This window comes from Hippocampus guttulatus, chromosome 21, assembly GCF_054856545.1.
Source record: "Hippocampus guttulatus isolate MCC_2025c chromosome 21, RoL_Hgut_1.0, whole genome shotgun sequence".
NCBI lineage: Eukaryota > Metazoa > Chordata > Actinopteri > Syngnathiformes > Syngnathidae > Hippocampus > Hippocampus guttulatus.
In genome coordinates, this window is record NC_141281.1 from 5,818,096 (window position 1) to 5,831,680 (window position 13,585).

At 44.4% G+C, this 13,585-nt stretch overlaps 1 protein-coding gene across 1 annotated transcript in view; it reads left to right on the top strand.

The window, feature by feature from the left end:
- Positions 1-376: 376 nt before the first annotated feature.
- adarb2 (adenosine deaminase RNA specific B2 (inactive)) overlaps positions 377-13,585 on the top strand; it is a 92,490-nt gene continuing 79,281 nt past the window's right edge. The window contains exon 1 of the mRNA XM_086102087.1: positions 377-666. Coding sequence (XP_085958213.1) covers positions 564-666 — 103 coding nt within the window. The 5' untranslated portion in view covers positions 377-563. The remainder of the gene's footprint in view (positions 667-13,585) is intronic.

The following is a 13,585-nucleotide window of genomic DNA, read 5'->3' on the forward strand; positions in this document are numbered from 1 at the left end:
GAGTGATAAACCAGCCTGCTACTATATTACCTCTGCCAAGGTGACGTCACTGCTGACCTTCCCGAGGCACAATGAAGGTTCTCTCTGCGGAAGAAACAAAAGTGTAAACAACCCAAGTATGAAGCAAAATTCCACAAGTATCACAAACAAAGGTGCGGGTGAAGAAGGAAGGGGGGGGGGGGGGGGTGTCAGTTTATGAGTGGAGCTGGTGATGTGATGTCACACCACCCAGGCAGCCGCGATTGGACTCTAATTAGAAAGCTGGCTGAGGAACAGATAGGCGTCACGCGTGTCCTGCTTGATTGAATCCAAAGTAGCTGACGCCTAAATTTCCCACAGAGGCAGAGAGCACCGAGCACCCGCAATAGTGATGCTGAGCGCAGAGAAAACCGTCTCCTCCAGACGCGGAGTTCCAGCCAGAAGCTTGCGATAATAGGAGCTGCTAAAAACAACGCGCCCTCCTCTTCTTTTTTTTTTTTTTTTTTGCCAGTGAGGAGGGGCAAATAAAGGAGGCGAAAGAGTCGCAAGTCTCAAGTTATTCGACGAGTCGTTCCAAAGGGCAGATGGCGTCCGTACTTGGGAACAGCGGCCGCGCGTCGGGGGCTCAAGGTGGCCAGGTTAAATGCAAGCTGAAAAGGAGGAGGAGGAGGAGATCAAAACGAAAAGGTAAAGAAAGCCACAACTTTTCCTCGCACGTTTTTGACCGCTTTTTTTTTTTGGTTTTAACGAGCCGGTGGAGAAGCTGAGGTCGCGCGCACCTTGGCGAGTCATTGGAGCGCAGCAGCCCGGTGACCGCGTGCGGATTCAGCATCCCCGTTACCTCGTTTGCCTTGGCGAAAGTTGGAATCAAATACATTGGCCAAATATGAGAAACAACATGCTGATAATTGTCAAGGCGGAGTAGTCTGATCACTCCGGTGTTTTCAACTGCGTTTATTTTCTTCAACTCCGAAGTTCGAGTTTCATCCCTGTAACAATGAAAGGGTTGATGTTTTAATTCTTCCTTCCAAGTGTTTCTATTGTTATTAGTTCTCTCTTTTATTGTTGAAGTCGAAATTGCTCCTCTACTTTTTGAGGCAGTCAAAATGAACCACTTGTTACCCATGCACATGAGGTTTCTTTCCAGTACTGCTAAATGAGTTTTGTTTAGCGAATAATCCCAATTAAAAATGTGCACACATAATTGGAACTAACCTCAAGATGAAGTCCTATTCAACTCTGAAACAAACTTGAGTGACCCCTGCAAGATTAAAAAATTGAAAGACAAAAGGGTGGTTTAAAAAAATCAAGCGTGGATTTTGGCTTGGATTTCTTTGCACCTGTGATTTGGTGGAATGAAATGAACATTTTGCAGTTAGTCTCTTTTAAAAAAATAAATAAAAATGAATGTTTAGCATGCACACTATTGTGTTAGCTGTGTATTAGCAACCCTAAATTAGATATAATAATTATAAGAAACTATAGTATACCTGTATATATATTTTTTCCAACCTTGTCTTAGTCTACAGTGGCCGTTGTAATTTCATTATCTGGAAAAAAAAAGTATATTTTTAGGGAACATGAAACGTTTTCCTTTAAGGTGTTCTCCATCAAAAATCACAAAATCCAACAAGCTTTTGTAGCATGCTGTGAAATAGCATTGCCATAGGATAAATAGTCATTTCCACCCTGTGGCTTTAAGGTGCTCACAAGGGGGGGAGGAAAGTCAAAATGACTATTTTAAGGAGCACAAGAAACTGTGTGTATTCACCATTAGTCACCATAGTGTCACACGTTGCAAAATGTCAGCCCTTGTAAAAAGATTCCGCTGCAAATTAACCAAATTACGTCGGCTAATTAGTTGAAACTCATCACCACTCGCAAAAACTCAAACCATTTCTGCCGCTATTAAATGATACTTTCAGTGGATATTCATATTGTTCACAGTTTAATTCACTACTCTTTTTTTTATGCTTTCCAAATTTTGAAGTCCTCCTCCCTGAGGCAAATGGAGAGAACGCCTTTGAGTGTGTTGACATATCAGAATGCAGCAGAATGTGAAACGAGCTTTCATAAACACTTAGTACATGCCATCAAACTGCAAACACATAACGGCGCCTCATTTCCGTCACCTCTTTGTTTTTAATAGCCCAAGTAATTGAGACAAGGGAGACAATATATTAAAATATAGCACCGAGGCAACTGTATTTACATAATGGAAATGACAGAATCGGTTCCAGAACATTAAGCATTGCCTATGAATATCACACAAAGCGTGCCCATTAGCTGACAGGCCTTCCGAGCGTGTTTTCCGACCACTAATTTATCAGCACTGTTGATTCATTCTGATAACACGGGACATTAGGGTCCAGTTCAGGCATCCGTTGAAAATGAAGTGCGTCTTTGCAAAGTGAAGATAGCCGCTGACTCCTCAAAAGCTTGCAGGAGGTGGCAAAATCGGTGCGGTCCATTTTCTTTTGCAATGAGGACTTTTGGTTATCCGGCTGGCAAAATTAAAGGGCGATGCAATTAATTCTTGCAACCGTTGAGTTTGACTCCAAAAAGCCTGATTGAGCAATTTTGTTTTGTGTCTGACTGCGCTTAGATAAAATACCAAGTGATCATAATCTTGTGATTTAATGCCATTTTTATTTGTGCACCTTGAGTCAAATGAATAAATAAGTAAATAAATAGCCCTCAAGGGTTACCGCAAGGCATTTGAGGCGTAATCCTTTCAAAAGGCTGCAGATTATTTCCGAGATGGGCTCACATAAACCGACAGTAAGTGTGATTTCGAGAGGTTGGGAATGATTCCTAACCTCCGGCTGCCTTTGTCCACGTGTTCACTCCTTTTTCTCCAGCGAGTTTGACGGATTGAAAAGCGGAGCGACGGTCACAATTGTTGCCCGTCTGCACTTCTCCTTCGATAACCAAGCAGAAGCTACCTGCCCGCTACTCTTCGTTGGCTGTTAAACTGCAGCTGGCAGCGCGGCGCCGTGGAGATGCGGGCCTCGCCCCACATACATTTGCTGAGCCTTAAAGCTGCACGTCAGTTTTCGGCGTTCGACCAGAATGATTTATTGACACGCTGTATACAGTATGTGCCTGTTAATTAATCACGCTGCTGGGATTTACGGTTGCGCCACTCTCGAACGACTCTGCCATATTTCTGTCACCGATATAGCATCTATGACAGACTGGTGATATACAGGAACATCTGGGGGAAAAAGCGCCGCACTGCCTGTTATAGCACAAATCAGGGTGACTGCCTGCCAAATCCCGTCTGTCAATCTTTTCCATCAGTATGACATGGCCCCGCTCCCCTTCCCCCTCCCACCCGTCTCCTTTTATCTGTGGCATATGGACCACATATTTGTTGTCTTTTATCCGTAATGTGTGTTTGAGGATCAAACGGGAGGCACCGTAAAGATTTATAGGCTGACGTTGTTCTTTAAAAGCCAGACTCATCGCCCTAGATCATCATCTCATCAGCACTGCCTCGTGAGGGGAATGCGGTGGCGGCGGTTGTGGTGAGGGGAGCCGGAGCCGGGCAGTCGCTGCGTTTGGGGGACATAATTCATGTTGCAATTATTGTTTACATTCGGCCTCCGAACGAGGGTCGGCAGAGGGGTCGAGTGGAGGACGGCAGTGTGTGGGCCAGAGCAGAGCGAGAGAATGGGGGTCAGCGCTCTCTCAAGAGGGGCTCCAGCCAGGGCCATTAGCCGAGACGAGTGGCCTCATTCTCTCTCTGACACACAGGAGTTACTAAGATTTGGAACCAAAATTAACACGCAACAACACATATTGGGTTATTTTGGGGAAGAAAAAAAAAAAGCCAATATGATTTTTTAAAAATTATTATGTAATGTATTGAAATGATGTCACAACCTTGCCTCGAAACTGTTTTAGAATTGTGGGAAAAAAAAATTCTCATTTTTTTGAATTCAGCGTGTGGACTGCATTTGGTGTTCGCTGATGCTTCCGTTGTATGACTATTTTCATGGGAAGCTCCTGTTTGTTCAAAGTCAAAACATCTTTTCCCATAGCAAATAAATAAATATGTAAATCATCAACTTTCAATCACCATATAGCATTTATTAAATGAACAGGCATGTTTCACATTTTTAAATATGCTGCAAAAGCAATCCAAGCCAAATGTCTTTGTTTTGATGATGTCTCATATATAATTCGGAACGTCTGAAAATTATTAATTCATTGGGCTTCCATGGATACGAATGTTTGCGGCGCAATAATGACACTTTTGTCCAAGGCGGATTTTGACGTAGCGCTGTGTGGAGTTGCTCTTCGAAGCAATGAATCCTGTTCCCCACCACAGCAAGAATTACGATCCCCGTTTTCCAGAAATGTTGTGCACCATGGAATTTCGGCCATTTTCAAAGTTTCAAATTGTTCATATTTAGTCATGGTTTATCACAATTGATGTCCTGAAGGCTGAAAGATGTTTCAGCAGGCAATTCACCACGGCTGCCAGTACGTTTCCTCGCTGCCCAGAACGTTTGATCACCTGTATTACAAATGACAAGATCATATCTCGTAGGTACTCAAAATCTTTTAACATCATTTTCTCACCGCCTATTATTTACATCTTTTTTTTTTCCTCAATCAAAGCTGCGCGCAAACTGCCATGAATAGCTCTCTTTCATGTGCCGTGCATTGCAGGAACCGCATGGTGTCTGCTGAGGACTGAATGACTGCCTTGATAAATAGCTTGAAATGTCATTTGTGATAAGAGTAAATAAAGATAGTCTCAAAGCCAGATAGCATGGCGCTTCAGAGTTCATTGAGAAAATGCCTCCACTCCATTTACAATACTCTAAATGAGGCCTGTGAGTCCAAGAGGGGGAAGAGGCACTGTGCGTTTATGACGCTGCTGCTGACAAAATAAAATAAAAAAAGAAAACAAGCATTCGGAAGGTTGTTTTTAATTCAACCTGTCGCCTAATCCCGACTCTTCTCACGAGTGTTGAGACAATTTATCTTGCCACAGTAATCGCCCTGATCTTACTTGTATTCCCACAACAGGGCGTGTAGGTGGATGACAATATAGTAGCCGTTAGCTTTTGTACACGCATAACCCATTATCTCTTATTTATTGTGTATTTCATATTCCATTGCCATCGTTGGGCAAGCAACAGACTCTTGTGAATGAAACGCTACAATTGAGGTATGCTCTTTCCGAGGTCGACATTAGCATAGTCCAGCAGTACAGTTTGACAGTTTGCATCTCTTCATTGGTCAACACACCAGCTTGGTCTGGGTTAACCAAGCCAAACTGAAACCATTGGAAATTTCTTAACGCCCTGGATGCTCAACAGTGCAGCACTTGACCAAACCAATGACAATGACTGAAAGTAGACCAATTGAGCATTTAAATTACTTTTTTTTAAAATTTAGCATCCCTCACCAGGTGTCACTACTGAATACTTCTGAACTTGAGATGATTTTTTTTTTTTTTGGTGGATCGCTTCTTACCGAGTCTACCTGTGTGAAAGGCATTGTGTACTACTACACGACAAAAAAAAAAACCCTTCACAATTTTTGTTAGGTTTTTAAAAACATTTTCTTCAACAATTCCAATAATGTCTTTGTGAGTTTCCTGTCCTCGCTCTCACATAAAAGAATTACATATTTACCTGTCACTCACTTCCTTTAACTTCCCTGACATGCGTTTCTGCTCTTTCGATTCACAGAAGCTACCATCTCTGTGTATGTTTTTTTGTTTTTTACACTTTGTGACTTTGCTACTTGTTTGATAATTGCATCATCCAGCAGCGTACACAAACACATGTGGCCTCGAGTAGGTATTAAAACACGGTTGTCTTGTTTCTGGTTGTGTTTTGTGCCAGGAGAGACCAATGTCACGCAGCTTGTGCGTTATGGTGAAGATGAGGGGGGAGTGGGTAAGGTGCTCGTGGGTGAGGGGATCCTTTTCACAGATGGGAAACTCCCGTGTCCGCCCCGAAACGCTTTTGTCACATTTGTTTGTTTGTTTGTGCTGATAAACACATTAAGTGCTGCGACAGAAACACCGCCGGCATTTATTAGGTTAATGAAGGTCAGCGCCAATTCAAACAGCACTGCGCTCCTTCTGCCTGCTCATGTGAATTTACAGAAGGCTTCCTGATTAAGGGGCCCAGTGTTAGAATCCTGCAGCTTAGGACACAGTGTCCTCTAAGTGACTGAGTGCTGAGCTGAGGGGGGGAAAAAAATGGTTATTACTACTGACTGCGGTCTCTTGAGGACAGATGATAAAATGACCAAGGAGAAGAAATGGCAAAACACATTAGCATAATTAGTCATTATCTCGTAATAGTCCCTCATGGCTTTTTACTGTGTGGTAGTCGGAAAATCAACTTTAAGTTCAGGCAAAAAAATAAAAAATAACACAAATTGTTGCAGCAAATGGCGAAACGCTGCAGTTAGGTTGTGAAGAGTGAATCACATAAGCAGAGGCACACGCTCAGACGTGAAACATGCACGGGGTGACTTTGCATTAATTAGTCCTGTGTGATGACTCGCAGACTTGGGGACATGACGGCATGACTCACACCTCTGTTAACCTGTTGAACTTGTTACTATGGCGACAATACAAAGCGGTTATTTTTCTTCCATCTGTTCTCAGTTGAGTTCGAAACAACGAGTTTGACATCCGCAATAGCGCCGATGCAATCCCGCTTCATAAGTGGAAATCGGCGTGTGTGGTTTCGGCGCGTGTGGCAAGTGATATTTCTGAGTGTATTCTTTCCCTGGCATTTGTACAACGCGTGTTGGAGTTCACAGCGAGCTGTCAGTCTTCATAAACAGAGACGTACCACAACAAGTCAGAAGCGTTCTCGCCGCCTACCGGTGTGCGTGTATGCATGTGTGTCTGCGTGTGCACGCCAGAGACGGTAACATTCCCACAGTGAAGAGAAAGGTGCCTCCAAGCAACTGTCAAAAGATTTTGAGGTTCTGTGGCTGGTTGGCAAAAATGATTTTCACAAAATGCAAGTCAGTTTTTTTTTCTTACACTATGACGGCCTTATCGTTTCTTTTTCCCCACTTCCACATTCGCATTGTAGGAATAGTGGAATGTATGGAGGGCCTTCCTGCCCGTCAAAATTGTGACATAATAGTTTGGCTGATTGGCATACTACACCGTGTATCTCCATCCATTATTTGGCAGCTTGGATGGGGGAGGTTTCGCCTCTTTCATGTGAGGGCCAGGAACTGTTTTACCTTGTTGGGGGGGGTTGCATACATATTTTTAAAAGGTGATAAAGTTGATGGATCACCTGGATGACTCCGTTGAGCCTGAGAGAGGAAAAAAAAAATCTCACTCCGCCAAATCTGCTAACTAGGTGAGGTCACGGTGATGTTATTCCTGGGTAGGAACTGTCAGATGCTCAGGCATTGTGAGCAGGCTCGTTGTCACGGTGTGCAGCCAATAATTGTCCCGAAACATCTCTTGCATCTTCTCGCGCACTCAGTGAAGCAAATGGATCTCTTTGGAGACATGTTGGCTAATCATTTGGCCCTGTGGCAAGACAATGGAGGTAGCCTCGAACATCGATGAACACAATCAACCTGACTGGACTTAGACAGTTTTTTTTTTTTTTTGGTCCTTTGGGCTTGGCAACCTCTGCATCTCCCACTGAAGGCTCTGGTGTTTGGTTTACAGTTTGTACTCGCAGATCCATGACTCATCACCAGTATTGACTCCTCCCTAGTCCTGGATCTTTTCTGACCCACCTCCAGAGCTCGCGCGTCGAACGGTTCTGCCTGCGCTGCCCCGTGTATTAAGAAGGCAAAACATTTCTCCAGTTTATGATCCTAATTAGCTCTCACTGTGCCGTCATCCCTGAGTCATCATACCTGGAGACGCGCCAGATCATTTGACGGCCCACAGCCCAACACTTTCATCCTCACCTTCGCTCTCTTTCGCTTCGCTCCCGTTTCATTCTTGTTTCCCATTTCATTACACACACACACACACACACACACTTGTATCATTGTCCCACAGCTTTTTCGCATGTATTCACAGCGGGATGGCCGCCACTGTGAAAAAGAACATATTTCACGAGCGGAAAATAGTGAAAGGAAGGGTGTTAGAAACGAAGCTGTATGCTTCAAAAACACGACAAATCAGGAAACGTGTTCTCCTGCCAGCTGACCGCAGCACGTTTGAGAAAGGAAAAAAGGAAAATGTCATTTGTACGTATTCCCCTTCGGTTGAGTTTGATCAGCAGTAATGTCATGCCTTGGCCCCATGACGGCACAGCCACCCCGTCCGCTGAGCTGACATCGCAAAGACAACATTGATACCCCACCTCTTACCGAATCCTGAAATTGGATGAAGCAGCTTAACAGTACACTGTCCCTACTCCTCCCATCAGACTGGGTGCCTATTTGAGATAACGTTAATGAAGGAGACTTTAGCCAAGAATAGACACTTCTTACTGCTGACGGCGAGGGGCTGAGGGGGGTGTGTGTGTGTGTAGGGGGGGGGGGGTGCTCACCGCATCTATTTCCATTAATGAAGCGCTGTGTTTTACAAGGGGGCCTCTCTTTCGGGATCCCCCCGGAGGTCAGAGAGAATCCCACACCTCAACACACTCCCAGAAGAGATTTTCATCAGTCATGGTTTTTCTCAAACGGCCGTACCCCGACCCCGAGAACAGCAGCTGTGGCGGCACACGTATGAATGTCGATCTACAGTACGGCGTTCCGTTGAACGCTATTGCCGCTCCATGACGGGCGCAACACGGCGACCTGAGTTGTGTCAATAATGTATCGTCACAGCGGGATACTTTTATTCTACTCCGTGTAAAGAGTGTCGAGTGGCTTTTGACTTCTTTTACTTCGATATGTAAATGAATCTGACGGCTTGAGCTCCCTCGGTAAATGTTAAGTTTCCAGATCCATGACTGATGGAATCGCTTCACGGCAGATTAGTGCATTGATAATGACGATTGCTTGATTATTCCGCTCACATCTCGGCACCATATAACAGTTTTCCCTCTCCTCGTCTTACAGTAAATCCATTCTCAACCATCGATTCCAGCATCCTCAAGGGTCTCCTTCCGGGTGAGACCGAGCCACTTATCATACAAATCCCGATAAAGGTATTAAAAATCCTCGCTTGCATTACCTCCATCTGCCGCTCGCCACTGAGTGAGTACAGATGGCCAAGTTGGATATTTATCAACCTGCGGGCTGCTCTGTGCACCGCACACAATCCTGTTTTCGAAGTTTTAACAGTCACGCGGCACGGTGTTTATTTCCTCCTTTCCGCCCCGGTTTTGATTTGTACAGCTTGAAGTGATAGAGCGTAGTGGATGTGTTTGCATTTGCTGAAAAACTAAGCGTTCCAATCACCCAACCATTGGCTTTGATAGCTCAGAGTGTATTTGGTTTGGGCCCGATAAGGCCTGAGTATACATCATTTCAAATTCAGTTGAATTGTTTGTACATACATGGCGCTTTGGCAGGTTTGCTCGGATGGGTTTTGGTACAGCGTTGAAATCCCTCGCCCCCTTTTTCCTTCTGTGCTTTGGGGCTGCAGCCTTCAATGATGGGTGAAGGGTGCGAAGGACCCGAGGCGACGAATGTTTCCTTGCATAAAGGACAAAGAGTAAATGATGTCTCTGGGTTGAAAAGCAGAGTTGTCGACCGACACCGCTGTGTGTATCCCAAACATAAAAGTTTGCTTCACTCGAATGCATGCAAGACAAAGAACACTGTTATCCACTGGACGGTAGACATTGAACGATCGAAGTTGAAGGGATGAAGATAGCTTAACTCATTCACTCCCAAAGACGTTTTTAAACGTCTTTTCAGACTTGGTCCAGAATTGGCTGGTACTGAATGAGTTAATATTTCAGCCCATGACCATTTTGAATCCCGTATTACCCAACGTGCCAGAGAAACACAGGACAACCAGAAATATAAGACACGGAAGGGAGGGGAAGACATTTGGACGCTGATACAAAATATTAGGGCAAGGTCACACGTTTGTGGAAGTGGATAATCGCACAGGAAGAAAGGACAACAGAAGCTACAAAATAAAAAAGCAACCAACAAAATAATAAGAAATGTCATTGTCTTCTTTTATTTTTAAAACGTACTGTTTTGCTAGCCGCGCACGGGCTCTTTCTCGACGCAACAAACGACGTGTGTCTGCGTGTGTGTGTTGAAATGAGAGCGTGCACTGGCTTTAATGTTAATAGCACGGACGACGGCGGTCGTAATCCCACCGCTCTTCCCGCTGACTGCAGAGAGCCAGCGCTTTGTTCTCGACTCCTATTAGTGTGATGAAGCTTCATTTTAATTTGAATAGGCCATCAGTTGAATAAGCAGTCAATTGCTCGCTCGTGTAGCATACGTGTGCTGAGTCTTCTTTGGAAGAGCGCGTGCAGCATTCTCCAGCAACGACGCAGCAATGGAGAAAGTCGCCCACAGGTCAACGAGGCGACAGCTCTGGGCTGCGCTTGCTCTTACCGCCTCGGCGCCTCTTCCAACCAGCAGAATTTCCTCTGACGGTTTGAGGATTAAAGCGCCAACGTGCCAGACAAAGACTTGAAATAATAACCCAAACAGGAATCAGAAATGAGCCTTGGTAGCCTTTGTTCGAGGTCATTTTGAAGACGGAAGTCCAAATTCGTGTTACGTTGCCGCCATAGGAAAGGAACTCCGTCTTCAACGGATGACCCCCTGTACTTGGCTTCAACCAACCAATCTCTCCACGATGTCAACTCTGGAGTTAGAGGTTTCACTCCTCTAAATGTCGACCGAGAATGACAGAAACGTTTTTACACTATCCAGGCAAGTCTGAATTTTGAGTTGCACACCTTCGATGTAGGAGCACATTGCGCTACAACAAGTCAGGCATGTCTAGCGGCAGAGCTGCAGTGTAATTGATAGCAATAAGAGGAGACGAGCACTTCAGTGTAATACAGTAGCGCATTTTGTGGTTTGAATATTTATTGTTCTCACAGGCCAAAGGAAATATGCAGCATCCCTGTGAGATTTGCCGGATGCTCTGTTTATTATGTTTTGCTGCTCCAGGTGTGAAAAAAGGAACAAGTGTAACAATTTAGCAATATTTAACTTTGACTGTCATCTAAAGTGTCTCATTAATAGCAACATGCGAGATAGATGAATTTCAACCGTCAAACTGGACAGCGCAAGCCTCACTGAAGTTGACCCTGAGCTTATTTTAACTGCCTGCGGTGCAGTTAGACTTTATACACTCCCGCTTTGCTGTCGAATGGGTCGACCGTATAAACAAGGCTCGGTCCCTGTGCGGGTAGTTTGTCATTGCTGTGACTTCAGGGCTATCTAAATAGCAGCACGGGAGGGTGTTCATCATCACACTCATCCTCATCATGGTGAGAGATGGATGACCTATCATTCCACCAGGTCATGAGTTATCACGCACTGAGGGCAGGTGGTTCATGCAGAGGTCAAAGGAGTATTTGTCTTCCAGCAACCGACAAACACACAAGCACGCAGTGTCATGTTTTATTTAAATGTCCCTTTTTACCCGTTTGCTTCTGTGTAGTTATAAGCCTTGTTGGATGCTGTCTGATATGTTTCGCGTCTTCAGCAATGAACACCAATGTAGGATCCCCCTGACCGTAAAGGATTTTTTAAAATATAAAAGAAAAAAAGGGAAAATCAGTCTTGCAGAAAAGCTGCATTTAATATGATGATGGTGATAAAATGCAAATGTCCACCACCGATGACCATTTCATTGAAACCGCATCCGTTTTGGCAGCTATCATCATCGCTCGCAATAATACAATCAGCACAATTACCAATCGCTTTTCAATAATGAAGTGCAAACAGTAATGAAAACAAGAATGCCATCGATATGGAGAGAAAAAAAAAGAAGTCATAACTTAGAAACCAATCAGCATTCTCCATTTACTGCAGACATAGTTGGCTGTGCAATGTAATGAGCATTAGGCCGTACAGAGTGACTCTTTGTTAAAATAGCGAGTGCATTATCATTAGTGTGGCTGCTGTGAAATGTGCCAGACAACCCTGAATGGCGACTATATTCATTGTCTTTCATTCTCACCCATTAGACTCCTATAATGAAGACTGGTTTGCTCCAAGCACAAATGCGCCTCTTTTACACACTCTACTTAGACGCTAACATCACCTGTTCAGATAAGATAAAATAACATGAAACCTTAATGATCCCTGTGGGCGGCGGGGGGAACCTGAGTGTTACAGCTGCGGCTCATAAGAATGTCTACATGATGGGAAATTTGTGGAATTACATCAAAGCATCACAGTGAGGGGAATTCAATGAGCCTACTCGCACTCTCTGCATTACGCATGAAAGTAGACTGTTTTATGTATATAGATGTGCTGCATCATTATTAAAAAAAGTTACGACAGTATGCGTGTTATTTTTTTTCCAGGTGATATGCAAAGTAGTGTCAGACGGTTAAGGTTGAGCTTCCGAGCCAACTTCCGGTCGTCCACACCTGCTTGTCAACCATTCGTTGTCAAGACGGCTATCCGATCCATTCCTGGCTGCCCACTTGGCTAAAGTGCCGAGGTGCCCATTATCATGAGCTAAACAGGTGCTGAGACTTATCGCTCCTTCATTACAACGCCGATCTTTTTCGCCGAGCGCACAGTCAAGCAATCCATTTTTCAATTTGGTCTCCTGCCTGAGATAAATGAACAGATGTCGATTGATTTTCCTTCCTGTGCCACTGTGAGCCTTGTTTACACCTGACAGCTGAGACGATTTACCTGAGTGGTTGTTAAAGATTTACATGCAGCTTGATTAGTAAGTTTCTTTTTTAATTGGACCAAAATTGCGTCACGATAGTAGGTGGTTGCATTTTTCACGTTTCCTATCAACTGACACGTCGACAAAAGATGCAAAGTCTCTTAAACCCAGTTGTATGTTTACGCAGAGAGCTCAAGAGATTTTCAACGAGGTTCTAATCAAATGCATGATAACAGACTCAAAAAAAAAACACCACTCTCCTCTGACAATGAATGCCACAGCAATAGCCAAGTCTTCATCCCACTGGGTTTTTGGTTCCACACGGTGCAATTATGGGCCCCCCCGCCATTGTTTTCCCAGCTTGCCACGTTTACCAGCTGGTTGTTGTTGCAAAAAAATATGCTTATAAAACTGCTGTAGCCTGGCAGCATTTCACCCTAATGACGGGAGTCAAACAGCGTGCCGCAGATACACCCTCACATGTGCACCGTCGCAAGCCATTGAATAGAAGTTGGGAAAACGGGATCAAGCATTGATTTGCTCAAAGACCCTCTCTCACCCGCTACCCCTCCACTCCTCTTTCTGCTCAGCCACGCATACGCACACATGCAGATTTCATGCACAGCCAGTTGTTATGTTAATATGCAATTTTAACTGCCCTTAACTCAAGACCATGATCGCCATCGTCACGTTTTGCCACGTTGAAAGTGTGGCCTTCAATGCTGGCTTGCTTGTCAAACAAAACCTCAAGCCAAGAGAGTAACAATGGTTTCGTAATCGCGGATTTGCATTGGAAATGGATGTCAGAGCCCAGTGACGATGTCATATAAACTGTGCAAACCCGAATTAAAA